Source organism: Brienomyrus brachyistius, chromosome 13 (assembly GCF_023856365.1).
Source record: "Brienomyrus brachyistius isolate T26 chromosome 13, BBRACH_0.4, whole genome shotgun sequence".
Taxonomy (NCBI): Eukaryota; Metazoa; Chordata; class Actinopteri; order Osteoglossiformes; family Mormyridae; genus Brienomyrus; species Brienomyrus brachyistius.
The window spans coordinates 26,525,142-26,552,942 of NC_064545.1; the positions used below are offsets into that span (position 1 = coordinate 26,525,142).

A 27,801-nucleotide genomic window follows, 5' to 3' on the forward strand; every position below is an offset into this window, starting at 1 on the left:
CTTTGACGTTCTAGTCCTTGGTTCCATGTGGAAATGTTTTGATAAAAATGGCTTCTGCATTTCTAAATGCGCTTGCTACCCTAACGAAGCCTATTGGGGGTGAGTAATTATTAACTACGATTTATTATATATGAGGTGTCTTTCAATATCTTTGGTTTTAAAGCTTGACTTCCTATCTGATTTCAATTTATGATACGCCAATGTTTTCGAATCCATATCTGCACCAGGTATAGTTACTTTAAATCCAGTATAAACAGACGCATGTTTTTTACACATTTCTCTATTATATTTTATGTTGTCATAGCTACCTGTCCGATACCTCGGTAGATAGCCTTAGGTATTTTCTATGAGTCAAAGAGATGTGCTTATGAACAGAAGGTTTGCACAGCGTGTTATGGCCTCGTATAAGAGTTGTTTGAAAGACTGCAGTGTTTTCCAAGTCTAGGTCTTCCTGTAATGACGCGGCAGCCCGTCATGCTCCCATTCCCTCCGCAGAGGCTCACGTTAGCGCGACACATTCCGCGGCTCTGCTGGCTGCCCTTAACTCGAACCTGGCGGAGCTGGAGGAGCGCCTGCGGGTGGACCCTGGTCTGCAGGAGGTAGGAGTTCTTTGCCAACAAGTGCGACAGGAGGCGGAGTGGTACAGGGATACGGAGGACATCACCTGGAGGTTTGTCCAGGAGTGTCTGCTCTTGATGGTCACCCTGACACGTCACTTGAGGCATCTGCTGGAGTCCTTCTGCCAAGACCGTGCTCCGCTGCATAGCCGGACCCCTGAGGCAGCCCCTCCTTTGCCTCCTGATGTTCTGAGTGTCGCTCAGCAACGGACGGTCGGTGCAGCCCTTCAGTTTGTGGTCACACTAGGCCTCTGCCCCTACCTTTCCCCTGGAGTGGGGGTGGCACTGGAACGTAGATCAGCGTTCGGGGCCACGGTGATAGAAGCCGTGAGCCGCACTGTGGCTCCTCCCCCTGACCGCCGACTTCTGGTCACAATCCTCGCCCTGCTTGAGCTATCAGAGACGTCATCCCTCGGGACCCTGCTCCTCACTCGTCACATGGGTGACATCATGGCTGGTCTCTGCCAGCTGGGCTACCACCCACGCCGGCCTGAAGGAGACACCTCAGAGGCTAACAAGGTACACATTCCTCTGACTCCCTAACAGGTTCCTCATACTGAAATCGACCCTTGACGCTTCCTGTCAGTTTGCTTTGCAGTCCTTGGTTGCTGTTTGACACGTTGGCGTGGGCATGTGCCCCATACGGTGGGACAGGCTTGGTGCATTTAATTTCTAATCAACATTGCGGAGTATTTTGCAGCACACATATGTGGGATTTGTGAACGTGATTTTATTCAGCAATAAGAAACAGGACCAAGTGCTTGAAATTTGCTGGGTACTTCTGCTTTTAGTTATTTCTTTGTGAGCTTAGATTGTGTGTCCTCCTTCCCTCACCCTGTCAGATTACTTTGTGCCTCCTACTTTTAATGCCAGAAAATGTACCCATCTAGTAAGGTTTCGTTTTTAACTTGCTACTTAAGATTTTAGTTAATTCATTCTGCCTTGCAATAGACACAGTGACATGTAGGGGTTGCTGTTGCATTAGTTGAGATTTGTTGTGTGTCTGTAGGTGGCGCAAGAAAACCATTTTGCAAACATTTTAAAGCAAGAACATACTAATCACTAAATGTGTAACTGTTCACTGTGCCTGTTCAGAGGTCTTTAGTGTATTTTTTTTTTGCAAAGGTGCTTGTGTATTTTTGGCTGTCCAGAGGCAAAATGATTAACACCATGGGTCTTATAACCTGTGATGCTCTCGCTCTCTCACATGGAGACACTGTGTTTAGTGATGGCGGAAAGAACTAAACATTTAAAAGTATAATTGCATTTCACTAGAGCTGATGCTGACAGTGCCCAAGTCTTTTTGGAAGTAAGGGCGGAAACATAAGCAATCTGTCGAAGCATCTAGCGAAAGTCCATCACAGGCACATGGGGCCCGATTTTCCACTGCATAGCTCATAGTTTATCTGTAGTTGCCCCAGTTATGCTGTGTTTGCTAGCAGTCCGGAGCCCACACACGGTGTTAAATTATAGGAAGATGAATTAATGATTAAAAGTAACCATTAGTCAGCTGATTGGTAATAATAAATAATTCAGCATATACATATGTGTGTGTATTTGTTACACTGTCTTACAAAGTTAAGAAAATAGTATTTAAGTCAAGTATTTAGACCTGATGTTTCCAAAAACATATGAGAATAATCCCAGTCTCCTATCCACAGGCAGACATACAGCTTATTAATTAAACATGGATATAGGATCGATACTGGGGATCGACCGATACCCAAAACCCAGGAATTGGTGTTAGTATTGGAACTGAAAAAAAACGGATCTGTACATTCCAAGTAGAGACTTAATCTGTACACTTTCTCTGTTTAATAGTAAGGAAGCAGTGAATAGAGAAATTTGCAGATGGACATAGCTTTTGTGTAAGTTGTTCCAGTTTCATTTTGAAATCATCATCTGTTAAAATATGCTTTTAAAAATATTCCTGAATTTATTGAGACTGGACTATTTTTCCTGGTCACCGGATCTGCCATCGTCACCTCTCAAGCCCGGAATCCCCCCATAAAGAGACCCTCAGCAACGCCTGAGCCACCATGTGACATGTGACAGTATTATGAAAGAAGACAAGGCTGTTGAGCTGGAGGGGATTTATAAGGCATCTGTGTTGAACTGGGGAAGTTCATTTGTCTAATTTAACAATTTGGGCTTTTAACTGTGCAATTATTTTCCCTAAATGTATTTTCTGTTGGAACACTTACATTTTGTTTAATTACTTAGCATCTTAGCATATTGGTGTAAATGAGGACATTTTCATGTAGGAATTATTTGGTTTTCCTGTATCCCATCATACTTTGCTGTGTGAAACACACACAAGCAGGTGGCTGGTAAGAGAGAGAGTTTATTTAATTGTTATAGTCACAAATGTGCCAGTGCTTAAAGATTTAAATGTGCTCATGTTATGTACTATAAATACTTTGTTTTGATTATACTTAATCTGATGGGAAGACCTATTTTTGGAAAGACCTACTGGCTCATAATGATCACTCTACTGGGCAGGGGATTCAAACGGGCGACCTTCTGATTATGTGAATTGAGTCCTAACTTGCAGAGTAGCGACGGTCAAATGAAGCGTCATGAACCATTTGCTGTTTTTTTTACCCCACTAGATGGTGCTCTTGTTCTGCTTTGAACGCTTTTTTTTTTTCCTTTTAGCGGAGAGCGCCATCTAGTGGGGTCAGAAAATACAGAAAATGGTTCATGGCGCTTCATTTGGCCGTCGCTACTGCAGAGCCGCATTTCAGCTCTCTGGAAAATGCCACGCCATGCTTCTGTTATGTAGATGATTAGGTTGGCTGTGTGTGTTTTACGCTACAGGGGGTGACTATGGAGGAACGCTTGGCGTGCCGGAAAGCGCTTCAAAACCTGCTGCAAAAGGTCTACCAGCCAATCGTCATCAAGGAGCTTCTGATCCTTCAAGGAGGGCCAAAGCAGGTACAGCAGTGAGACGGACGGCTTCCTGCGGACTTCCTTTCAGTCCGTTATGCTGTCATTTGTGAGACGTCATCCTGCACTGTTTCCTGAGTCGACGTGTGAGGAGTGTTTCTCTTTGTGTCTCTTGTAGGCTCAGTCAGCCGTCCCCGGAGGTGGGGTCCCCAGGACGGCCTTGGCCCCGGCCCCTCCATGGCTTCGACGCCTTTGTGGGCAGCTGCTGTCGGAGAGATTAATGCAGCCCAAAGGTGTTCAGGCTGTGGTTAGGGCCATCCTCGAGGGAGCTGGAGGTACGAGCGTGGGAATGGCCGAAAGGCGGCCATATACATCAAGCGACATCCGGATAAAACAAAATCAGTCTTAAAATGACACCTTGTTCATTTGACGTTATGCCACAACCCTAGAGGGTGCAAAATGTTTACGATGCAGCAGACCCACGAACAGAACAGAGCACAAATGGATGTTTTGTGTCAGTATGTGTGTCGTTTTCATAAAGGAGATGCCAGCTCTTTAAAAATGGAAGCTACTGTCTTCATTATAAGCCGCTATTGGTGAATTACTAGCGGCGACATTAAGAGAGAAGTCAGCAATTTACACGACACTCATGGTTACATGTTAACAAAACGCATGCATCCCAGGCCGAACATTAAACGGTCACAACATTCAGAATGTCGTGATACAGAAATTTGCACAATTTTACCATATGTGCAGTGTTGAGCAAAGTCTTTCAGTTACTGTATAATTAGTCCTGCTGACTGACCCCACAGCTTCACATTAATGTCTGCCGGTCATGGACAGTGGGGAGGGGGACAAACAAAATATAAGAAAGTTCACCTCAGGGGTCCTGCACAGGCAGAGCGCCAGAACAGTCATCACCGACATTGTACTAAAAAACGTTGAATGACGTTGATTCCCTCGATTTATTTAATTTTTTAACTATACGGCAGGGGCATACTGCATCTTTGTGGGGTTGGTGCGCTTATTTAAGGGGGCGTATTTGCACTGTGGGGGTTTCGCTTTATATATCTGATTCTCCTCGCCGCGGTTTGCTCGAGAAACTCAATGGTGTGTGTTTTGCAATTTGGAAGCCGGGCCAGCAGGGGGCGCCGGTGCGGATGCAGCAGCGTCAGACTGGAGGAAATGCGATGCAGTAGCCAGGGTGCTGGCCGCCTGCCCCCAGCAGTCCATCTCGGCAGAAAGCTACTACAGCCAGGTTTGCCCTCAGGTACGGACCATCAGCGTTTTCTTTGTACCCTGGTTCATAGAGGGGAACAAAACTGGAAAATATATGTACTTGGGGATCTACGGTGTGTGAATGTGGGTGTTGCATGGGCATATTTACATCACTCGGCGCAGTCTGTATGTATGTGTGTATGTATGTATGTGTTTTTCGGTTTGTGCAGCATGTGTAACTATGTGCACTTATTTTATTATTTATTGTATTTGTTACAGTATTTCTTTTGGTCTGTTTCTTTTCCATTGGTTTTTATTTACTGGCTGTTGCAAAAAGTAAATTTCCCCAGTGTGGGATCAATAAAGTCTTACGTAAGAATGGACTTGCACCCCATCCAGGGTGCCCCTTACCTTGTGCCCTGTGCTTCCTGGAATAGGCTTCCAACAGTCTGCTTCCCTCTTCTGGGTGAGCTGCCATGGAAGGTGGATGAATCCCTTTCCATCCTGTATTAGATTATAAGCACACGTGAGGTTCCACTGTTTGTCACCCGCTCAGGTGCTGGAGTTACTGCACTTCAGAGACAAGCTGACGGCACTGCAGTTCCAGCGAGTGGCCACCAGTGCGGCGCTCACCATGGTCCAGGAGCAGCCCGAGCTTGCCCACCGCTACCTCCTCACGCCCCTCCTCTCCCCTCTGGTCTGCTGCGGGGGGTCTAGTGGTTAGTGATCGGTTTCTAGCCGTGATCACTATAAATGGTTTCCACCGTATCTATTTATTTGCCTTACTTGAAACCTCAACTCAATCATTTATATCAGGATTCTCAAATCTTAGCTTGAAAGGTCTTTACAGAGGAACAAAACCTTGACTGTGTAGAGTGATTTACACTAATGTTGTCGTAGCCATGGACTCAGCATGGACAGCATTGTCTCCATTATAAGGCACTATTGGTTAAATGCTTTAGATTAATCTATCCTTCACTTCTCCATAATTTACGCTAAAGCTTGTTCTTGTGGTCTTCCTCTGCTAGCATTAGCAAGCTTCATGTACCTCGTGTACGTCGTTTGATGAAATTGCTTGTTAAGTGGCGCGTGGTCCCTTCCTCCTCTTGACGATTTAGCAGTACAGACCTTGCATTCGGACAAAATGCAGTGGCTTTAAGTTTTAAAGTAATGTTGCGATAAAATGACATCGGTCCTTGGTATCGGACAATTTTTCGAGTATATGAGCGCGGTATCGGCCCCGCTCAGTCGGTGCATTCCTAAAAAATACATTTTACATATTGTTTTTTCCCCATCTAATGGGAAATAACATCCCGAGTTAGCTGTAGAGAACTCACTCACCACGTGAACCAGAGATCGGGTGGTTTTCTGCAGTGTGCAGTTTGTCAGACGTCAGCTGCCCGGGGCAAGCAGAGCACAGAGAGTGATAAAGCGGCGTGCGGAACACACCGTGAGCCCTTGCTTTGAGGACACTGGCGTTCCCCTGACAGGACCTTGTTTTGTGCAGAATGGAGCTGAATTATGCTGTTCATTATCAGCAGTTACCCTAAGTATTTAAAAATGCTAGTGTTTCCCTCCATTATAAGCAGAGCAAATAAGTTAATGATCAGTGACATTTATTGAAAAGGTATTTGAGGGGTAGTCCTGAATAAATAAAGTACACACACACACACACACACACTCACACACACACACACACGTACGTACATTGGGTATCTATATCTTTATGGGGACTCTCCATTCATTTGTAGAGCTTAATCTTAATCATAACCATAACCGTAGTCCCAGCTAGGGTTGATTTGGTCTACCTTAACCCCTACCCAGCTCTCACCTTAACCATGACTAATCAAAAAAACACAAGACGATTGGCATTTTCTGTTTTTTGATTGCAGACACAGATTTTAATAAAATTGACGTTTATATTGTGGGGACCTGCTGAATGTTCCCACAAGCTAAAAAAATAACAGGTTTACTTTTCAATGTAGTAAATTCAGACCCGCACATACATATATGCACGCAAAGGTTGTTTAGACGTCTGTGGAGATCCTGGCCAATAAGCACGCATGCTTGTTTAGGGTTCAGCCAATGAACACTCCTGCTTGTTTAGGTTTCAGCCAATGAGCGTGCCTTTTTTTTTCTTTCTGTGTGTTAGCCGGACGGCCTGCCTCTGTGGAAGAAGAGGAGCTGACACGCTGTGTCGAGGACGTGTACAAGGTGGGTGCCACCCAAACCGCGACTCGCCGTACCGCCGACGGGTGTGTGCATCGTCCTTTGGCCTCGGTTCCTGCCCTGTGGCTCTGTCTCTTCAGCCGCTCAGGGTGCAGACATTTGAGTATCTTCTGCCAGAGACGGTGAAGTGAGTCTTTAAGATGAACAGCAGTGCATGACAGAGAGAGTAGTGCAATATAGGGCAGTGCAACACAAACCAGTGCAATACCAAGGCTCTCCCGGTTATGATAGGTGTATTGTAACGTAACCCTATCGTAAGACTAATATATGTTAAGACGAAAATGCAATGCGGTACACCTAACCTACATTAAAGCCTAGTCTAGCCTACCTTAAAAACATGCTTAGAACACTTATATTTGCCTACAATTGGGCAAAATCACCTATTTTATAATACAGTGTTGAATTTCATGTAATTTATTGAAGAATCATAACGAATCATAAGTCGAAATATTGTAGAATAGACCTTCGTAACCTGGGGAGCGTCTGTATAAGACAAGACAGAGAAACAACAGTGCAACAGACAAATCTGTGCGATGTACGAATGAGTAAACTGTAATTAATATGTGCAGTGGTGATAAGAGTGCCGATAGACGACAGTATAGTAAAATCAATATTGATAAAGTAGAGAAGTGGGATGTTAACAGTGCAGTGCATTGTGGGACAGACGCAAGTCACTGGTTGCTTGGTAACGTCAAGGGATAAGCGGGATTGGCTGATTTATTATTATACCTGTTTCAGCTGTACTTGTGTTGCGTGTTCCTAATTCAGAACGTTCCGTGCTACCATACATGTCGCATGCACAGGCAAACAAGCCTCCGGCAGAACCCTCTGCTGTAGGCCTAAGGGGGTCTGCTTTTCAGTCTCAGCCTGGTCCTCGCCCCCCCTAACTCGCCACGTCAGGCGCCTATTGAAATGTCGTCCTAATCATGCACGTCCCATCTCCATGCATAATCTTCCCCAGTCGCTGCTCTGGAATGGTTTGTTGAGATGGTTTGTTGAGATGGTTTGTTGAGATGGTTTGTTGAGATGGTTTGTTGAGATGGTTTGTTGAGATGGTTTGTTGAGATGGTTTGTTGAGATGGTTTGTTGAGATGGTTTGTTGAGATGGTTTGTTGAGATGGTTTGTTGAGAGGTCTAAGACTTATCATACGGAATACATGTTTTATTAAAGATTACTCCCCTCCCCCAGCAGTCCGGAGGGGCAGCTTAAACACACAGAATGTCGCTCAGTTTAACCCCTTATTGCAGATTGCCTCTTCCTGCACTGACAGGCGCTAACGATGCCCCTCCCCATCTGTACTCAGATCTGCGTGGTGGGGAACAGGCCGGATCCAGCCCTATTGACGTCCCTGGGAGAGGGGATTCCTGTCCTCTTCAGCCTGTACTGTTTCACCCTGCAGAATGTCTCCCACTTACGGTCAGTTTGTGTCCTGACAATTGACTTTGTATTTTTCTTTTTCTTTTAATTTGTTTGAGATGATATTAGTCATAATATCATATTAAACATAATGATTAATAATACTGTCAATGATATTGGGACTCTTTGGACTCAGCAATGGTGTTCACCCCCACTCAAACCATGGAGGGGGGGGGGGCTAGGTTTTGGGGACCCCTGTTGGCCATAAAAAGTTACTACACTAGACGAAACGCCGAACCTGCCCCTCTTGGACTGGCATGAGGCTTGTGGCGTGTGGTTTTTATTCTTGCTTTTGGTGGATATGTATGAATAATGGGCAAAACGCTTCAAATTGTTCTTACAGCAGAACATAATAGAATGTTGCTGCGGTTACCATTGCTGGGGAAATGGTATAAAATGTTACTCATGAGACAGGTTTACTGTCACATTAGAAAGCTTTTATTAGCTGTATAATTATGTATTTGAATTTCATGTGATTGGGTCATCAAAGGTCATCAGTTAAATTTCTTATGGTCCAAGTTTTATGGCTGAGTGGTTGGTGCCGTTTCCTCGCACCTCCAGGGTTGGGGGTTCGACTCCCACCTCCGGAGCATGTGCAGTGTTCATGCTCTTCTTGTGTCGCTTGTGCTTCCTGCTGCAGCAGACCTGTAAATGACCTGTGCTTTGTGATGCTTGTGCCCTGAGAAGGACCGGCGTCCCATGCAAAGTGCTCTCTGCTCTTTGCTGCTTGGTATCGGCTCCATAGGGATGCTGACGCGATGATGGATGGATCGATGGATGGATGGTTTCAGTTTTTGCCTAAACTCATTGCGAGTCAGGATGTGGGCTCAGCGCCGCCGTTGGTGTCGCCATGGACGTACGGTGACGACCTTCTCTGTCTGATCTGCAGAGCTCCTTGCCAGGAGATCCTTCTCTGGTACCTGTCGCACCTCAAACCGCCGCACGCCCTGGGATGCCTTCGACGCCTCAGCGGCCTCAGCGGTCCAGGTGTCCTGGCTCCGGGGTTTGAGTTCACACCCGGAAGTGAGGGCGGAGCTAAGCTCACGCAAAAAGCGACGGACAGGTGTGGTGTTACTCGTCTGGGTCGTGAGTGATGGCTGCTGTAATGTGTACCGACAGGTAAAAATCGAAAATTGGCCCAGGGTAGGTCAGACTGTTTTATTGTGATCACAAAGAATGTCACATAAACTCATTCCCTTTAATGGTTTTTAAGATATTTTGGTATCTAGTTCAGTGGGTTTTTTTGTAGGGAAAACTGAGGGTGAAATTGATCAATGTTTGTGGTCAAGCCACTGAAAAATCTTCATTTTGATGGATAATTTAATGACAAAATTGTAGGATAAAATAATGACAAACGTGTACAATGGCAAAATGAGTAAGACCACCTCATTTGCAACATGTCCTTGTTTACAGTTAGCTGGCTTAACCGACAGGCAAGCTGCCAGCTGTTCCTCCACGGGCAAATGCATAATTGGTGTCAGCCAATACGAATGTGGCAGTGACAGTAAACAGGCAGTTTCATTGGTCAGTACAGAATTTGGCCAGCCCCTTTTTGATCATCGCTGCCAAAGCAGTAATGACCTATGACCCAGTCAAGCTCACTATGGTTTTGATTGGGCCAGTTGGATATGGTGCCTCTCCCTCACACCTTCCTTACCTCACTCTGATCCCCCTGCCTTCCTCTCACCCTCAGTGATGAAGATGATGCTCTCTATGAGAAGGTGTCAGGGGAACAGTGGTCGGTGGACTGCCTGGTCCAGCTGCTGGGTGAGCTGAAGGACAGCGATCTCCCTGGAGATTTCTTCCTGGAGATGCTGAAGGTACCGGCCACGGAAATGAAGTCTGAGCTGAACGTCAAAGCCGGCCTTCCAATGAAGCATTGCTTAATCTCTTCTGTCTTATGTTGGCACATGCATAATATGTATTGTCTTACATCGACTCGTCTGATAGTATTTTTTTTTCTGCCTGTTTCCATATGTGTGTTTCTCTGTTGTGAAATCGGCTTTATCATTGCTTAGCTCACGCTGTCCTTCAGACATTCCTACCAGATCGCAGCACAGGTGGACATTTCAGGTTCCAAAAGTAAAAATCCAAACTAGGATTTTGTTTCAACCAACGAGTTGAGTGCTCTGTGACTGTGACTCTTTATACTCAACTGGTTCGGTAAAACTGAATCTCGGTCTGGATCTCGAAAGGAAATGTAATTTGCGTTACATTAGAGTTTTTAATTTAACGAGGTGCTAAGGATGCGTGCAGAATGATGAGCCAGAGATGGTGTGCAGCCAACAACATGCTTAATAGCGAGAGGTAAGATTGGCTTGACCGTCAGACTGAAACTTTGGCAGAAGATGGGCGCATGAAGAGCGAACCAGAGAGTATGTGGAGATCGGCTGATTTCATGTCACATGTGGAGAGTGATTTACACTGACTCTTAAGAGCTGTGCTCGCCTTGTCTAAACTCTCTTTTCCAAATTATCGAGAGCACAGATAAATGTCTCTCTGATAATGGAAAATGACTCACTCACTTGCCGCTAACAGTGCATGAATAGGCTTGACTTCAGAGGACAATCTATTCCTTTTGCACAAATATGGGCAGCCCGTTTCTCAGAAGGAAGCGCTGGGGTGATGCCCCCTATTCCGTGTGGGTAGAATTGCAGCACCACTGGCAGTCGCCGCATCGGTTTCTGTGTGTGCGACCCGTACGGGCTCTCAGGAACCGCAGGTGGACGTCACCCTCGGTGTGTCTGACGCGCTCGGTTTCGCAGACGGGACTGGGAGACCCTCAGGGATGGCGTGTGAATTAGAGGCAGCTGTCATCAGTTGTTTCTTCGAAATTCAGTGTTTAAGACGTGTTTCTCAGTGCGGTCCTGACTACATTACCTTGAATGCAGGTTTCAGAAATAGTGAATCTGGTTTTCCTGAAATAGGCCACTGGGGCTTGTTCAGTCCCTGTGTTGGCACACAGGCAGGAGGGAACATGGTGGAGTGTAATCCCGGGCAGGCCTGTGATAATCCGTTTTATATATAATAGGTCAATTATGCATAATCCATTGATTAGGCTTTAAATCCCTCCATGAACTCGCTCTAGGGTAACTTTTAAATATGGAATCATTCTAAAGTGATATTCAGTTCAGTTAAAGCATGAGTTAGTATTAAAATATGATTAAAGGTCTCGCCCAAAAATTAAACTTCACTTTTGAAGTGATTCTGTAACAGAAATGCGTATGCTTGTGCGTTTTTAATTCAGCTCAGCAGTTTAATTTTGGATTATTTTGCTCATCTTATTTATGTCATTAGAACAGTTTGCTTTGGGCGACAGGCGATGTCATAACGCCTGTTTAAGCGCTACGATGTGATAATGTATTCCTGAGATTGTACTGGCCTTAAGTATGTTTTATGTTTTAATTGGACTGGCATCATGTCCAGGGTGGACCCAGCCATGTGCTGCCTGGGTTAGGCTCCATACACCTGATTGGGATCTGCAGTTGGAAGATGGATGGGTGGAGGGATGGATGGATTTGAATTGTCTGTGTGGCCCGTTAAGAAATTAATCGATTTAATTTATCGGCTTCCTGTTAAGAAAAAATTCTATCAAAAAAGTTTTTCTTTTTTTGGGGAAGGGGAATGACTGACGGGGGGGGGGGGGGGGGGGGATGACTGACGTGTTCCTTGGATGATGGATTTCTATCAGCTGGCCCACTTACTGTAGTATGGTGACCCTGATTGCAGCAGAGGCGGAGTCCAAGTCGGGGTGATGTCACATCTTCCTGAATCCCTGCAGTTTGTCCACCCCTGTGACCTGTAGGGTTTCGTTAGCATTTTATTTGTTTAGCGGGGGTTTTTATCCAAAACGACGTGCACATTTTTGAAAAAGCTGGGTCAGCCTGTCTCGCTAGCAATTGGGAGTTAAGGGCCGTGCTCTGGGGCTCGACAGTAATTTTCTTGTGCCGACCCTGGGATTTGAACCGTTAACCTTCCGATCCTGCCCCCCGGAGCCACACACTCCCCGAGCGCTTCATCCACGCCGTCAGCGCTGATCTTCTTCGGTCCGTGAAGCCGACCTCTGTTTTGTTCTCTTCTTCGAATGCCCTTCAGGACCTCACCAGCTGGGCAGGAGAGGAGGAGGAGGCAGATGACGAGTGCGGGGGCACGTCAGCCGTGACGCTGACGGAGCTGGAGCGGCTGCTGTGGGGGCGGGCGGAGACCCGGGCACAGAAGCTGGTGCTCCTGCAGGTTCTGGCCGCAATGTGTCAGGGCGTCCCCCACATTCTGCTGCTCCGCAAGCCAGCGCAGGTCAGCCAGCCAGTGACTGCAGGGCGGCAGGCAGCGCCGTGCCGGCACCCCACCCACACGCAAGGCCACGCTCTCCGCTAAAGCCTTTACCCTACATGAGTTATCCTGGTGTATTATGGGTAAAAGCCTCATGCAGCAGAAAGCAGATCTTCTAAAAAGCAGGGTTGCGTGCAGCACTGTGGTTGACATGACAGGATATATGTTACCCTATTGAGAAGCTCATCTCCTTATCTGTGTTAATAAAAGGATTCTTTTAAGTAGAGATATTTAAATATCTTCAGAGTTATCTTAAATAACCTGCCTGATAAAGGTCTGGCCTCTTATTAACGAGAATGAGGGCGTTATGAATTAGACCTGTCAGTGTTTTGCTCTATTAAGGTTAGAAACGTGTGATTTGTCTGGACTTTTGCTTAATTCGTCTTGTCTTGAGACACGTCTTGTCTGTCATTAATTGCCCTCTACGTCTGTAAGTTTAGCTCTCAGAGGGAGCTGGTAGTTCTGTGTTACACATCCCTTACAATTCTCTGGCCTATTTGTGCTGTTTTCAGATATAAGTCCACAGCCAGCGTGTGTGTGTGTGTCTGTGTCTGTGTGTGTGTGTCTGTGTCTGTGTCTGTGTGCGTGCGTGTGTGTGTCTGTGTCTGTGTGCGTGCGTGTGTGTGCGTGTGCGCGTCTGTGTGCGTGTGTGTGTGTGTGTGTCTGTGTGCGTGTGCGCGTCTGTGTGCATGTGCACATGTGTGTGTGCGTGTGTGTGTGTGCGTGCGTGTGCGTGTGGACGCACACGCGCACACACAACTGGATTTGAGGACAGAATTTGCTGTCTTATGTCATAGCATCAAAGTTAAAAACACTTTTTCATGTTGTGTATGTTTGTGTGTGTGTGTGTGTCTGTATCACTGTGTGTGTGTGTGTGTGTGTGTGTGTGTGTGTGTGTCTCTGCTAGGTGCTGAGGTTCGTGGAGGCCGTGCTGCAGAGGGCCTGTTCAGGCCTGACACCAGGCTCCATGGGGACTGTGGAGAACCAGACGCTCAGCATGGCTATGGGCCTGGTGGCCACCATGCTGACTGGGGCTGTGATGGTGTGTATGGAGCCTCCCACTTCGCTCGTTAACCTGCATCCGCCGGGGCGTGTTGCCCTGCGCTGCCCCAGCACGATGGCTGCGAGCTTCTGCGCCTTTCTCACATTCATCTCCCCACGCAGACCTTTTCAGTTACACCACACTTAGATCGTGATTGATAACTGACCTGGAATTCACCGCTGCTGCAAATTGGCATTTGCATAGTACAAGTACACTGGAATTCTTACGTGTTTGCATATCCCATCATGCTCTCCTTTGACGCACTGACACATTTATATGGGTGAGAAACAGCGTCAGCCATTCCTCCGGCACCCCAGGAAAGGTTTTTGGGGGGACTTAATCGGCGTCCAATACAGATGTAACTGTGTTTCCAAAGACAGTATTTAAACCTACTGATCACAGCCACAAAGTTACAACCCACTGAGCCACACACTGCCGCCTTGTGTACCCTAAATATAACGCAGGGATGTCATGGTATGACCTTGTCCTTGGATATAATGTGTCCTTCAGATTCCCTGTCTAAATGGCTACATTTCAGAGAATGATGGTATTTCTCATTAGTGCTCTTAATCTTCTCCATACGATATCTGCATTGAGGTCAAGATGAACGATCACTCTGCTTTAAGGCTGTAGTTCTGGGATCTTGGCCAGATGGCGTGAGAGTTTAATCTTGCTGTGTGGTTTCAGCTGAGGGTGGGGCTGGGCGTGATGCGGGGTGGGTGCTGCTGGTCACCCCCATACCTCGGGGTGTTTGGACAAGAAGCCGGCCTCGTTCCCGGGCCTCGTCAGAAGCCTTTGTGAGTCACATCACTGGGCGTCTGATTTACGATGCCCTAGGTGATGCGTGACGATTGCGTTAGATATGATTAGATTCGATTCAGCTTTATTGCCATTTTGCAAAGTACAAGTGCTCAGACAGCTAAACAAGATGAGATGATGCTGGTGCATGTCCCCCACAGCTCGGTGCCAGCGACCTCGCCCTCGCATCCTGCCTGCTACGGCCTCTGGAGCTCATCTGCCAGCGGCACGCTGATCCGGTCATCCGTGAGCTGGCCTCCGACCTGCAGGTGGCGCTGGCCACACGTGGAGCCTTCTGTCCCGACACAGTGACCCAGGCTGCCCGTCGGCATGGACCTCAGGCAGGCACGGATACGGCAGCAAGTCAGAATAGCCGAAGTGAAGCCGCTACGGAGAAGTGTGACTCCCAGAGAGACCCCTGCGTGACCTCTGACCCCGACGGCTGTGCCAGGCCCGGTCACCGAGCCCCGGCTGCCCCAGATTCTGGGTCACTGTCGGACCAACCCAACTCCAGTGGGCCCCGGGTCCCACTGTCCAGTCAGACCTTCTCAGAGTGCCTTCTGGAAGCATGTGACCCCGACATTCCGACCCGAGCCTCAGCTCTGCGGACACTGGTCCGGGCGACTCGGGACCGAGATCCAATGGTCCTGCGCTTTCAAGAAAAAGTGCTGGTGGTAGGGATTGAGACTGAACGATATTGGAAAAACATATTTAAACATTTTCCAGTCAATATTGTGTTATTTATAAAACAAAGCAGGTTCACTTTGGCTAGTTTATTATCATCTAACAATAGTCTGTCAGGTAAGTCGGTGGCGATGTCATTAGTTGTTTTAACAAACACAAAGCAACACCGACAAATCACTATCATACAGAATATTTTTACACAATCAGACAAATGTGTCTTGGTGACCAGTTCGTTTGCTTTTCGTCTCCTCACTCGTTTTTGCTACATGAATGATTGACCACAATAATTATGATTGTCTTATGACTGCATGCTGAGCTCATGAAAAAACAACGGCAGGAATGATCTTTTATATTACTAAGTTTTCTTTCCTGTGACTGAGTAGAAAGGTTTTAGCGAAACTTGACTCTGGTCTCATCCCAGCTGACTCTGTCGGTCCGTGCTAGAGGACGTTGCATCTGCGGGATATGCAGCGTTGATTTTAGCATTGCCCAAGGTGCAGGCCTAGCGGAGACCGAAGTCTGCTTTGTGCATGTGGGGAGATTCCGGAAAGTTCTCTTTTCTGACAGCTTGGAGGACACAGCGGGCCAAAGTGATATGGGATCATTGGCTGCCTTGTGACTCGGGTGCTTTGATAGTTATTTTTAATGTGCGTGTAGCGGCGCTTACGGGTGGCTGGCTCGAGCCGCAGGCCCGGCCTGTGCTTTCATCGCATCTTCAGCGTTGCGTTTTCTGCCGCACTGCCCTTGAAGTGTCTTCCATGCGCCATTTGCCGCCTGTCACCTACAGAGCTCTTCTGTGTGCCTGTTTTAACGGACCCTTATTGCGCTTAACTAGGATAATTTGACTGTGATTGCAGAAGGGATCTTGGGTAAGGAAGGGAATGAATGAGTGATTTATTTTTTTAATGGGATTAGAATGATGTTGGGGTGTGGCAGATTGTGTGGTAGCCTGTGAGGGGTAGGGGGCTTTCATGAGTGAGGTTTAAAGGTGGGGGAGGGCCCCCCGGTGTCTCATTTAATATTCCCTGTTATTACTACCCCCTTGGAAGCCCCCCTGCCTGGCACACCGCCTTTGGGATTTTATAACTATTGAGGCTTGTATGGGGGGGAGGGCTGTCTTGGGACACGAGGAGGGCCCTTTTGACAAAGGCGTGCTGCCTTGTCAGCACATCATAACATAGCCCCCCCCCGGAGTTCTTTGTGCCACAAATATTCCTTCTTGTCTCTCAGTCGGGGGTGTCATCTAACAGTCCCACATTCAACAGTAATTCGAGTCATTTTCCCTCATGAGTTATAACGTTATTTAGCTGTTTAGCCAATTCTGGCATTAAATACATAATAAACCCAGAGTGTGACATCCGTTTGCCTGAAGCCTTAAGTGTTTTGCCTTCTGTCCTACTTTGCAGCTGTTCCTGGAGAATTTGGAGCACGAGGACTCCTTTGTGTATCTGTCAGCCATCCAAGGTAAGATCTGAACGGCGCCTGGCGGGATGACAGCCCTGATGTGTCGCTCTAGGCCCCAGATTAATGTTTGCTAACGAACCCCATGTCTTTGAAGTGCTGCAGCTGTGTTGCGTGTCATTGTGTCGCATTGGGTCTCGTTACATATGTAGACATCCTGCGTTTGAAATGTATATGGTCGAGACAGACTGAAAAGTGTCTTCGTGGTCGCGGCGTTCATCTAATTTGTGGAATGATGGATCGCGTCTGTCTCGCATCTTGCTGTTCTGCTGTTTCTTCTCGATACCTTGACTTCTAGGCCTGTTATTTAAGTGTCGTGCTTTATGGATGGTATATATTTGTCGTCTGACTTCTTGTCGGCGTTTGCCTTGCAGTCCATAAGGAATCGGCAGCTGTGCAGTATGTAGTCTTGGATTAAAGTTCGCCTTCTTCATCTTGACCGTTAATGTAAGCAAGTGGGATTGTAGATTGGACATGGGTGGGTTAGATGTTGGTTGGCCGCTGACCTGTTACCTAAGGGGTCAGGATAGACCCCCGGCCCGAGCTTGACCAGTCGTTGCAGCTTCCCTGCTGAAGATTTCCACTTTCTTTATTTAGCAGATGTTTTATCCTGAGTGACATGCAATTGAGACGGCAGGGTCAGGCAGTACCTGGTGTAACCGGGTGATTTAAGGGCCTCGCTCAGCGGCCCAATGGTGACATAACTCTGCGACCCTGGGGTTTGAACTGCCAGCCTTCTGATCACAGGCACAGAACCCTAAGGCGCTGAGGCACATGTCAGACCCCCCAACCCTCCACATCCATGTTTTTATGCACATTCATGTTTTTTAAAGGAAAATAAAATATGCCTGTCCATTTTTCTGAGGAATGCATTTTCCATAAATAGACACTAATTCATCAATCCCGATTCCCCAAAATTAGCTTCTGCGCTCCGTAAGCAGTTTCCCCATGCCAGAGCTATCGTGCGCGTCCAACGCGATAATCGAAACTAGAAAAGTTACTAAAACAAGTAAACAGGCAAGTGCCCACTCGTCTCTGCTGCTGTTTCTCAGCAAACACGGATCCAGAGAACTCCATGTGTCAACTTAATTCAGCTGAATTTCATTGCTTTTTCCGAAGTGATGCACGTTTATTGGGAAAGCAGGCCCTAGCAGTCCCTGGAAAATTAGAATTAAGAGCTTTGCTCTCTGAGAACATCTGGGATTTGAACCGGTAACCTTCTGCTTACGAGCACAGTGACCTATTCCACTGACCCACACAGTAATCACCATTTTAGTCAAGGGAAGGTTCCACAAGATGAATAATATGGTATACATTTCAGCTAGCATTTCTGCATAGTCCTGTAGTTTGTAAGTTTAAGGGCATGTGGTGACTGTTTAATTCGCTGAGTGTGTAGGTTGGTAGAGTAACATCCGTACATGCAGTCTGTATTTGCGTATACACCTCTGAGGGGAAGGCACAGTGCTCCTTACCTATGCTGTTTTTCTTCTTAAATATTAATTGCTCACGGCTTTGCGAAAAATTATTGGATGGCGGAGACCAGCGTGGACATTAGGGGAGCTGGAGATTACAGCTTCTCGCCCGGAAACCCAAACAACCCTATTCTATCAGGTTTTGGCTCCCCCCAATCAGCATTGACCTCGGCCAAGACCGCTGCCGAAATAACAACTCCTCCGGAAGAACAAGGCAGTGAGACTCTCTTGCATTCCTCTCCCCCAATCCCAAGGACTGACCGCACCCTCCCCCCATCCCACGCCTTCTCCGCTTCATACCCCCAGTGTGAACAGGCGGGTCTGTGACCAGCGCCTCCATGGCTGCAGGACCGGATGGCTGTTTGTCTGTGCTGGACTACCTCCACCACCCCTTTCCCTCACCTGTTGCAAGTTGTGTCATTTTATGTTGTAAGGCGTAGTGACCATGTGCTTATGTTGCTGAGGTGTTTTTTTCGGTTCCCACAATGTACTCCCCACTTGAGTACAGTCTGGGGGCTGTTTTTTTTATTCTCCTCCTCTCTCCTCATGTTATTCTGTTTCTTATCTTCTCTCTGTTTGCCCCTGTCTCCTGACCAGTCTACCCCCTACTGTGATGTTTGTGTATATGTATGGTCGGGTTGATGGCCAGTTTTTTCGCTGGTACTTGTGACTAGTGACATGGTGTATTGCAACAGCAATAAAGGGTTCTCATATCATATCATATCAATTGCATGTCAGGTTTACGTTGATATCAATTAGACACAAGTTACATGAAAAGTTAAAAGACAAAAGAGTGCTGATGTACAGGAGAAGGTAGAATGAATCAATCAGTCTTTCTTTTTGGCCCATCCATCCATGGAGCCTATGCTGGAAGGCCGGCTCGCAAGTCCAAGAACCCCAGTAATCTATTGTATTCCTGAGGGTCTGTGTCTCTCATGGAGAGCAGGATGGGCAGGCTGGCCTCTTCACTTGCTGTCTCCTGTTGTATGTTAATTAACTAAGCCTGCACAGACATGCCCCTTGTTCACAGGCCGGCCGGGAGGCATGGAGATCCTGTCGCAGTGAATCTGTGGCATTCGGCTTTCCTTGTAATATGACTCACTCTCCCTGATCTGTTTAATCTTGAGTCACTGTGGCTCCTTGGGAAAACTTTCCCTTCTGAATTAGCCTCCAGGAGACGCCCTGGCAGGACGGGTGGCTTTGATCGGCTGCCAGGACGTGGAGTTTCCTGTGCTCGTGCTGGCAGGACGCGGTCGTCCATTTTGTCTGCACCCCGCAGGGTTTTGGAGGGTGACGCTCATTCCCTCACTTTCCCCATCTTCAGGTCTGGCTGAGCTAGCCGACGCCTTCCCAGATAGGATCCTGCAGAAGCTGCTGGAGGAATACCGGTCCGGCCCCCATCCGGGCCCCTCCACCGGGCCCCCGAGGTCCCTGGAGACACGCCTGAAAGTGGGCGAGGTGCTGATGAGAGCCAGCCGCGCTCTGGGTGGGTGTCCAGTTCTCGGCCCACAAACCACAATGATCCAAGATTGGGCCTGCGTTGGTGCGACATGGACCGGCTCACGTCGCCCTATGGCTAACCGGCCCGTCAGCGATGCGCTGGTGAGGTGACGCATCACATGAGGTGTCCTGGGAAAGCATGAAATGCGGCGTTATGGTGATGTAACAGCAGAATAGAGGGTGACATTATGCGGTGCATGTCTGTGCTGTGGGGAATTTCTGTGAAAGTTCTGAAAGTCGGCGAGTCACCAGGGAGACAATACCGCTGTTTCATGGGCTCCTGCAGCGTGTCTGGGAAAGGGGGGGGGGAATCTTGTGTGTCATACACTAATTTGTTTGTTTTGGAGGGGGTCTCTTCTCAGCTTTCCTTAAAATTCAATTCCTCCCCTCCTGACTAACATCTCACACCTGTTCTCTGCTAAACACATGACGGTATATTTATAAGATACGGTAAAACCTTAGTCCTCCGAGGGAAATGATTAAGGCAAATCTTACCTGGATTAAAAAGCAGAGCTTAAAAATACCAAGTATAAAGTAAAAGACAAAAATGTAAAAAATGTGAGGTAACTAAAGAGGGAGTGTCAGCATGTGCAGAAAGGTGCATGCAGGGTGTATCGCGAAACACGAATTACATTAATAAAGATTAATGCCTCATATTAATCCGCTACGCGTGTCATGCACACGCAGCCAGGCATCACCCTGCCTCCCGTCATGCTCAGTCCTCACACTCGCACACACCGGCACACACGTGCCCCCAGAGTCCACATCACATCGGGAGGGGGGGGAGTCCATGCCCTCCCCATCTGCGCCGTCTGTCACATCGCCCCCGCCCCTCCAGCCTGCTAACGGTCGCCACGGCGACACTCAGCGGGTATCCACTGGGATCTACACAGGCTAATTATTTTTCCCATTAACCGTCCCGGATGTGTCACTGAATTATTTTAAGAGCAGCGCTTCCAGTTGCACTCCTGAGATTTAAACCCAAAACCTCCCGGTCACAGACTGACCCCTCGCGTTCTACCATGACTGGTTGATTCCTGCCAGCAGATCTAGCATTCTGCTGGCCCCCGGAAGTCAAATAGCATTAGCATTTATTAGTATTAGTATCAGCATTAGTATTTATTAGTATTAGTATTAGCGTTTATTAGTATTAGCATTAGCATTTATTAGTATTAGTATTAGCATTAGCATTAGCGGTGCCTTTCGGGTAAACAGGAAGATGATGGCCTTCTATACGTGAGACTGACCACCCTCCCCCCTATCTCTTCAGGTGACCTGGCTCCTCACCATGGCCAGCCCCTGATTGGAGCCTTTCTGCAGGGCACGAGGGACGCAGACAGCACAGTCCGCACCAGCAGCCTGTCCAACCTGGGGGAGCTCTGCCAGAGGCTGCACTTCTCTTTGGGCCCATTGGCCCAGGAGGTGAGAGGCGGGACCAATGACAGTCAGCCAATCCAATCAGCCCGTTAATCACCACTGAGCCTGTTTATTGGCTGCTCAGTGGCCCCTTCCCACGGTCTGTCTCTGTACATTAATATTTAAGATTTCTGTGCAATGTCACTGCTTCATTTGAAAATGTATTAATTTCACACGTTTTAGCCACCATGCCTCCTGCTGTTAGATTGCTATCATAGATGAAATCTGTGCCTACCTGCCTACCAGTTTGTGTCAGGTGATAGTTTTGTTTTTCTTTTTTTGTTTTTTTTTGCTGTGAAATTCCTCCAGGGACAGAGCATGATGTCCTGCTGGTATTTCACATGTAATACTGTTGAGTAGTCAGTAGACCACTAGCCTTTCAGGGAGCCGCGCGTAACTTAGTCCTGACCTAGGTGCTGTCTCACCTAGCATCCAAACCAGGGGTGAGTCTGGGATTTTCGATGGTGGGGGGGGCATAAGCGGGACCATAATTCATAGTGAGGGGCCAGCCTTGTCACATTAGTCAAGCGCAATTGGGTGGTTATGGGCTTCGCTCAGCGGATTTGAACAGGCAACCTTCTGATCACAGTCTCCCCATCCTAATCCTCTGAGTTTCACATCACCTGCCAGGACTCTGGGGTGTGGGTACGGCCAGACGCAGAACCAAAGGCAGGTTGGAGAGAAAAGCTCCTGTGAGTTTCTGTGGGAGCGAGAACATCTCGACTCCCTGAGTCTCCTCCATGTTGAGGTCAGCTGCTTCTCCACAGCCAGTCAGTCCTCAGACCCTCCTCCCCCAGTGCTGGTGCTGCAATCAGCTTTTCAGGCACATCTTTGTCATCTGTCCCCCTCCCCCCGCCCCCCATCACGCACAAATATACTTCAGTCAGAGTCAATAGGCAGAACCCGGAGCCGCGGAATTAAACGTGCTGCGTTTGTGGTTTGCTGGCCGGAGGTGGTTGCTTTAGAATAAAGTTGCCTCGTCAAGACTTCCTGTTCGCCGCGGGTTTTTGTCGAACGCTCCCTTGATTAGTGACAGTGGTTATTCACGAGTGGAGCGGTCAGCAACATTCTAATCTGCCCTTGTCGATCTCCGATGAGGTGACCTTTGCGGCTCATGCTGGCCAGTGACCCGCCTGTCTCTCTTCCTCTTCGTCCAGCTCAGCTCCTGTCTCACCGCTCTGATAAAGACCGAGAAGGAGAGTGAGGTGCGCAGGGCCGCCGTCCACGTCATCGCTGTGCTCCTGCGAGGCCTGAGTGAGAAGACCACGCAGGTCAGGTGCCACGTTCCACGCAAGAGCTTTGAAGAGCAAATTTCCAAAATTCAAGCAGTCCATTTTTTTGTTGTTGCTGAGATGAGTCAGGCTTCCTCATAATATGTTACAGTATTGGGAACCAAAACTCATTCAGTCCTCTTGTAATCCAGCAAATTTCATTAAACTTCCAAACATATTCTTGTTTCATAAATGAGTCCGACGGCAAAAAGTACCTCCACACCTTGTCCATCTGTAATGTCTCTTCTCTTAAAAGATGTTGTAGCTGCTCGCTGTCCCTTTCTTCACCGCCACTTCAGTGCTTATCACTACCATGATTTAGCAAATCAGTAATATTTAACGTGCTTTGGGAACCAAATTTAATAAACAGGTTGCACTGAATTTATGCAGATCCCGAGCTTTTGGGTGTCGCAATAACCTTTATATTTAAGGCATATTACTGATCTACTTACCAAATTGTCGGTGTAAGTAATCGTCTGCATAGTACTGAAAATCCATTATCCGGACGAATGTTTCACCCATCATCTAAAGTCTTGGTGATTATTGAGCATGTGTCATATAATCACGATTATATCGCGATGTGATATCATGCAGCCCTACTATGGACTGAGTTTTGTAAATTTGCTCTTTGGTTCTTGGCTGATTCGGTCGACTTCCCTGACATGCCTCGGGGTTGCCTAGGTGATCTCCTGCCTCGCTCTTTGCTCAGTGGAAAAAACTCAAAGTCAAAGAAATATTTGAGGTATACATCCATCTGCTGTCAAGAAGTGCATATTCAATCAGGTTCACTGTGAAATTGCACCCAGGGGTGGATTCATGCATAGGCCGTCCTTGGCTAGAGCCTAGGGCCTCGGCAAATATGAGGCCCCCGCCCGCCTCAGGAGGAGTGGGACGGTTAGTTAAATCGGCAGCACCTGGGTACTGATATCAGCCCAGGGCTCCCAGATAAGTTAATCTGCCCTTGAACCTACCCCATCAGTTCACACGATGTAGGGCAACTCTTTCAGGAGACGCTAGTCCATCACAATTTCATAAGATCAAAAAAATTTTTTTTCTTGTAATTCTAAAAAAAATTTCCGCTGAGACTGGCCCGGAATGAACTCCATTAATGTGGCCCACATCCGCTGCCCGCTTCTGCGCCTTGTCGGCCGCGTCCTGGAGGGAAAGCCACAAGCTGATCAGCAGTGGATATGAGTGGAGACTAGGGACGATTATACATTTGAAGGCTGGATTTGTAGTGTGAACTAAAATTTAACAGAAAGGTAAAAGTGGAGCTGTAGAGTCTTCCTGTAATTAGGATGAAATATTCCCATACCACCCTGGAACGACTCTCCCAAGTCGAGGAACTCTTCCCTAGTTCACAAACCCCACAGCAGCATTTCCCACAGCCCAATTCACTTAGTGCCCCTCCCACTAGAATCAGCTGTGATCAGATCAGGCCTTCATATCCCATAATCCTTTGCTCCTGTTGCATCAGTGTTGTGTATCGTTGTAGACACATGGATGTAGTGTTGTTTCCACTTCATTTTGATTTATGAACTTACCTCTCGAGGCTATGGGTGGCAGTTGGAGGAGTTCTCTGCAGCATCATAGCATTGCATCAGCAGGTTGGGGGTTTATTGCATTACCTGGAAGCAGGTGACTCTGGGTGTTGTTAATCAGTATTCTGCCACATCCTGCCGCTGCTCCCCTCTGCCTCGTACGTGCATTTGTAAGCTTGGCAGCTGTGACGGCTTGTTAAGCGTGGGAGACTGGGCAAGTTACTGCAGGGTAGAAGGAAGTCGAGGAGAATGACTGGTTTTCTGTCAGCAGTCTTTCATGCCTTTTGGTTTGGAGTGCAGGTAGGACTGCAAGCTACAAGGAGGTCGATTTGGTGTTAGTAGTTGGGCGACATAGCGCTGTGCTGTTAGCCGACGGCTGTGTGTCCTAATTGACTCCTGTTGCTGATTGGTCAGTTGCACAACTGGACAGGTCGCGAGTCTTTATGGAGCTCCGTCCAATCAGAATTCAGCATGGTACACTGGCATTAGCAGAGTACCACCCCCTCCCACTGAACTCTCTAACATTGGGTGTCTGGCCAAGTAAAAGGAAGTCCGGTGGGAGGGACAAAAGAGATGCATGGCAACGTGGAGGGAAAATTCTAGGTTCCTGGGAAAGACTGGGATCTCCGTGCTGGTGGCAAAGCTGGCATGGAAGGTGGGGGAATTCCGGCCCCATTCCCGTCTGTTTCCTTATAGGGGGGCTGCAGCCACAGCTCTTTCCTTACTGGGCGTTTCCCTTTGCACTTGGTGTCACTGAACTTGCTTCTCCTCTTGCAAACATTTTTTTTTTTTACACTTCGGTCTCCTGTCTTGCTCTCTGGTCTTTTACCGTTGACGTCCCCAACCATTATCAAGGATCAGAATTGGGGCTGATCCGGGCATTTTTGTAATTGATCGGTATCGGCTACCGCAGCCTGATCCAAAGCCCATCTATTTAATTTCCTGCATCCACCTAAGGTACCGGAGTTGCACAGATCGTGCGGTCCCGCCACGCGCTGCAGTACGCCTCATGCACATGGCTTGAAGCTATTTATTATTGAAACATTGACTGAGTTGAAATTCTTTAAATTGGAAACTCAAGGCAGCCCAGCAGCTTCCTGCAGTGTTTGCAGTGCCGTCCTTTGGAGAGGAAGTACTGGCAGAGTGTCGTCTAATACAACAGATCTAATTAGGCACTTGCAGAAACATCATAAGGACAATGTAATATTGCAAGACTTACCCAGACAAAGAATGTACCGACACCTGCTATATGTGTATGTACCTTAAAATATTTATTAAAAGATCGGATCAGGACACGGAATTGGCCGATATGAAATATTGAATGGATCGGATTGGACCAGGATGCCTGTGTCTCGTACTTTAATCCTCTTTTCAGCTTCTCAGGACAGAAGACTTCATGGCATGTGAGTGTTTGACTCCACTCATGTCTCCCTTTAATTAGACGGCTGCTTCCAGTTGTCAGTGGGTCCGGGCTGAGAAGGTCTCTGCTGTGGCTTTCAGAGGGAATGAATCCGTGGTCTGTGTAGCTTCCCCTCTCGGCATGACTTTAATAGTCCCCTCTTGGTAAATATATGTCAGATTAAGGAATTAGGCCACGTTTGCAAATATTGTGACTTATTTAGGTCATGTGGGGTCTTTGCTGGGTACTGGATGTTAATTTAAGCACAGCTGATTTTTATAGTATGGCACATTTTCAAAAGCAACTTACATTCAGCTTTGCTAAATTTTTTTCCCCCAGAGAGATTAGATGAAGAAATAAATGAAAATACCAGTATTGGGGAAAGGCTGAAGATAATTCCATGACCTCTTTAAAGGAAGGGATGGAAATATTGTCCAGGAAGTCAGTTAAAATGCAAATGAACGATCATAAATGGTACAGTAAGTGAGTGCTGTGGGACAGTTTTTGTGGTCAGGCGATTGGATAGGGGTGCGTTTACATGTTCCCGATCAGAACAGGTAGCTCTCAAATTTATGAGCTAATTCATTGAAAAATATCGCTCATTAATCAAGAACTGTTAAAGTAGGAGGTATTTTCCCTATAGAAATGTTATAAAAATGACTTTGGTTCCAGCCAAAAAAAATTATTGTAATTTTTTGAGAAATAAAGTAAACATAAACGTGTTATTAGAGGTCACATTAAATGAAAAATATACGCACATTTAACCAAAAACACCACTTTTATTTTGATCACTTTGATCGCTCTGACACAGCCGGTAAAGCAAACCTCATATTTAACGGGATCAGGTTGGGCTGTGAAACGTAGTTGTACAAATCAGGCACCACCGTAAAATACGTATGATGGGCATTTGCAGACGTGGAAGGTACAAATCGGAAAGCGATAACTACCTGTACCCTGGAGCTCCACCTGTTGTGAAATCTAAGGATGTTGGTTAATTGTCCAGTACAGAATGGGCTCTGTGAAGCAGGCTGCTCTGAGAAGGTTGTCGAAGGTTCGAGGAGCAAAGACTACGGGTTGGACCCATAGAGTATCTCAGCTGATCAGAAGAGGGGCCTCTTAGTCTCACCAGGCTTCATTTAAAACTGCCCCCCTCTGCAGAAACCTCCTGTTTCCTTGTGAATTTTTATTTTCCAGTGTGGTTTTGGGAAAACACATTAATATTCATGAGTGCTACCAGATTGGCCAGTGAATGCCTTAGAATCTTAGACAGTTTACCAGCCAATCAGATATCTTTTCTCGTGAATATTAATGTTTTCCCAAACCACCCTGGAAAAACAGGTAGCAAATGTCGATGGGAGCATTTTCACTGGCCAATCAGGTAGCTTCTCTCTTGAATATAACTGAGTTTTTCCAAACTGTAGAACAGGAATTTCCTTAGGCTGTCCTGCTGGATGATGAACCCTGTGATTGACGGGGGACGCTGCACTGTCCACAGCAGCCTCATCTCTGTGATGACACCTCTTCTCTCGCCCTTGTCCTCAGGTCCTGGGAGATGTTCTGCTGGACCTGTACCGGGCCCTGAAGTGGGTGGTGCGGGCGGATCCGGACGACGTGGCCGTGCTCCACGCCCGGCTGGCCCTGGAGGAGCTGGACCACGTTATGAGGCGTTTCGTTTTCCCAGAGCAGAAGCTGGAGAAGAAGATCGTGGTGTTGCCCTGATCGAGCCACGGAAACAATGGAGGAGGAGGAGGAGGAGGAGTAGCGGGCCTTCCTCTAAAGATGGCCGGAGACCAGCGGCAAAGAAGCCAGTGTATAATGAGCCCTTTTTGGCAACTACTCGCCTGTTTCAACAGTCCCTGCCTATGTGAAAGCAAATGTGAGCTGGGATCAGAGAAGCGTCTCATTTTCATTACAAAAAAAAAAAAAATCACCTTTAAAAATATAACAGCAGACAGTGTACTCTGTGAAGCTGTTGTGGTATTCACAGCCTTTTAAGTGCGATAACCAAATTTCAGGGGCAGGAAAAGCATTTTGTGTTTTAGGCTTCGTACCCTGCTTGCTCTCTCAGACATTCAGCGTTGGGTGAGCGGGTCATGCAGCGGGGAAATCGTAGCCAAATGGAAGCTCTTGCTTTCTGTCTAAATGGGCTTGCATGACTGGCTGGTTCATAAGTCTGATATTCACATCTGTGTAAGATTAGGGCATGAAATGAAACCACGCCTGGGGGGTATTGGGGGGTGTTGTACAGACACATTTCTCACAGATTCTCCAGAACCGGGAGTGTCACTCACTGCGACGGGACGGTTCATGTCCCGCGGGCCCTACGGAGCCGTGCCTCGCTGTGCCACCTGCGGAGCCCTGACTAAGCTGCCAGGATGCAAATATCTCCAGGGAGGAAATGCGTGATAAGAATGAAGCAGAAATTTTCTTTTCTCTCTCTGCCCCGGCCTGTTAATCCGCCGCAGCTCTGAAACTAGTTGGATCTGTGCTCTGCGACTGAATTAAAATGTACAGTAAC

At 47.4% G+C, this 27,801-nt stretch overlaps 1 protein-coding gene across 1 annotated transcript; it reads left to right on the forward strand.

Annotated features, from left to right (window-relative positions):
- tango6 (transport and golgi organization 6 homolog (Drosophila)) lies at nt 1-27,801 on the forward strand. Its single transcript, XM_048972709.1, has 18 exons — nt 1-99; nt 496-1,136; nt 3,438-3,554; nt 3,685-3,841; nt 4,640-4,776; nt 5,281-5,443; nt 6,877-6,938; nt 8,258-8,370; nt 9,260-9,433; nt 10,064-10,190; nt 12,466-12,663; nt 13,607-13,741; nt 14,701-15,213; nt 16,630-16,687; nt 19,481-19,642; nt 20,927-21,078; nt 22,230-22,343; nt 26,826-27,801. The coding sequence occupies exons 1-18, from the start codon at nt 48-50 to the stop codon at nt 27,000-27,002; spliced, it is 3,252 nt and encodes a 1,083-aa protein (XP_048828666.1). The 5' UTR covers nt 1-47; the 3' UTR covers nt 27,003-27,801.

What these genes read in the sequence shown, in the direction of transcription:
- tango6 (XM_048972709.1), top strand. Translation starts at nt 48, where the DNA reads ATGGCTTCTGCATTTCTAAATGCGCTTGCTACCCTAACGAAGCCTATT. An exon ending in ACACCTCAGAGGCTAACAAG is followed by an intron (nt 1,137 to 3,437) that starts GTACACATTCCT and finishes TTTACGCTACAG; the next exon opens with GGGGTGACTATGGAGGAACG. An exon ending in CTGCTGCGGGGGGTCTAGTG is followed by an intron (nt 5,444 to 6,876) that starts GTTAGTGATCGG and finishes TCTGTGTGTTAG; the next exon opens with CCGGACGGCCTGCCTCTGTG.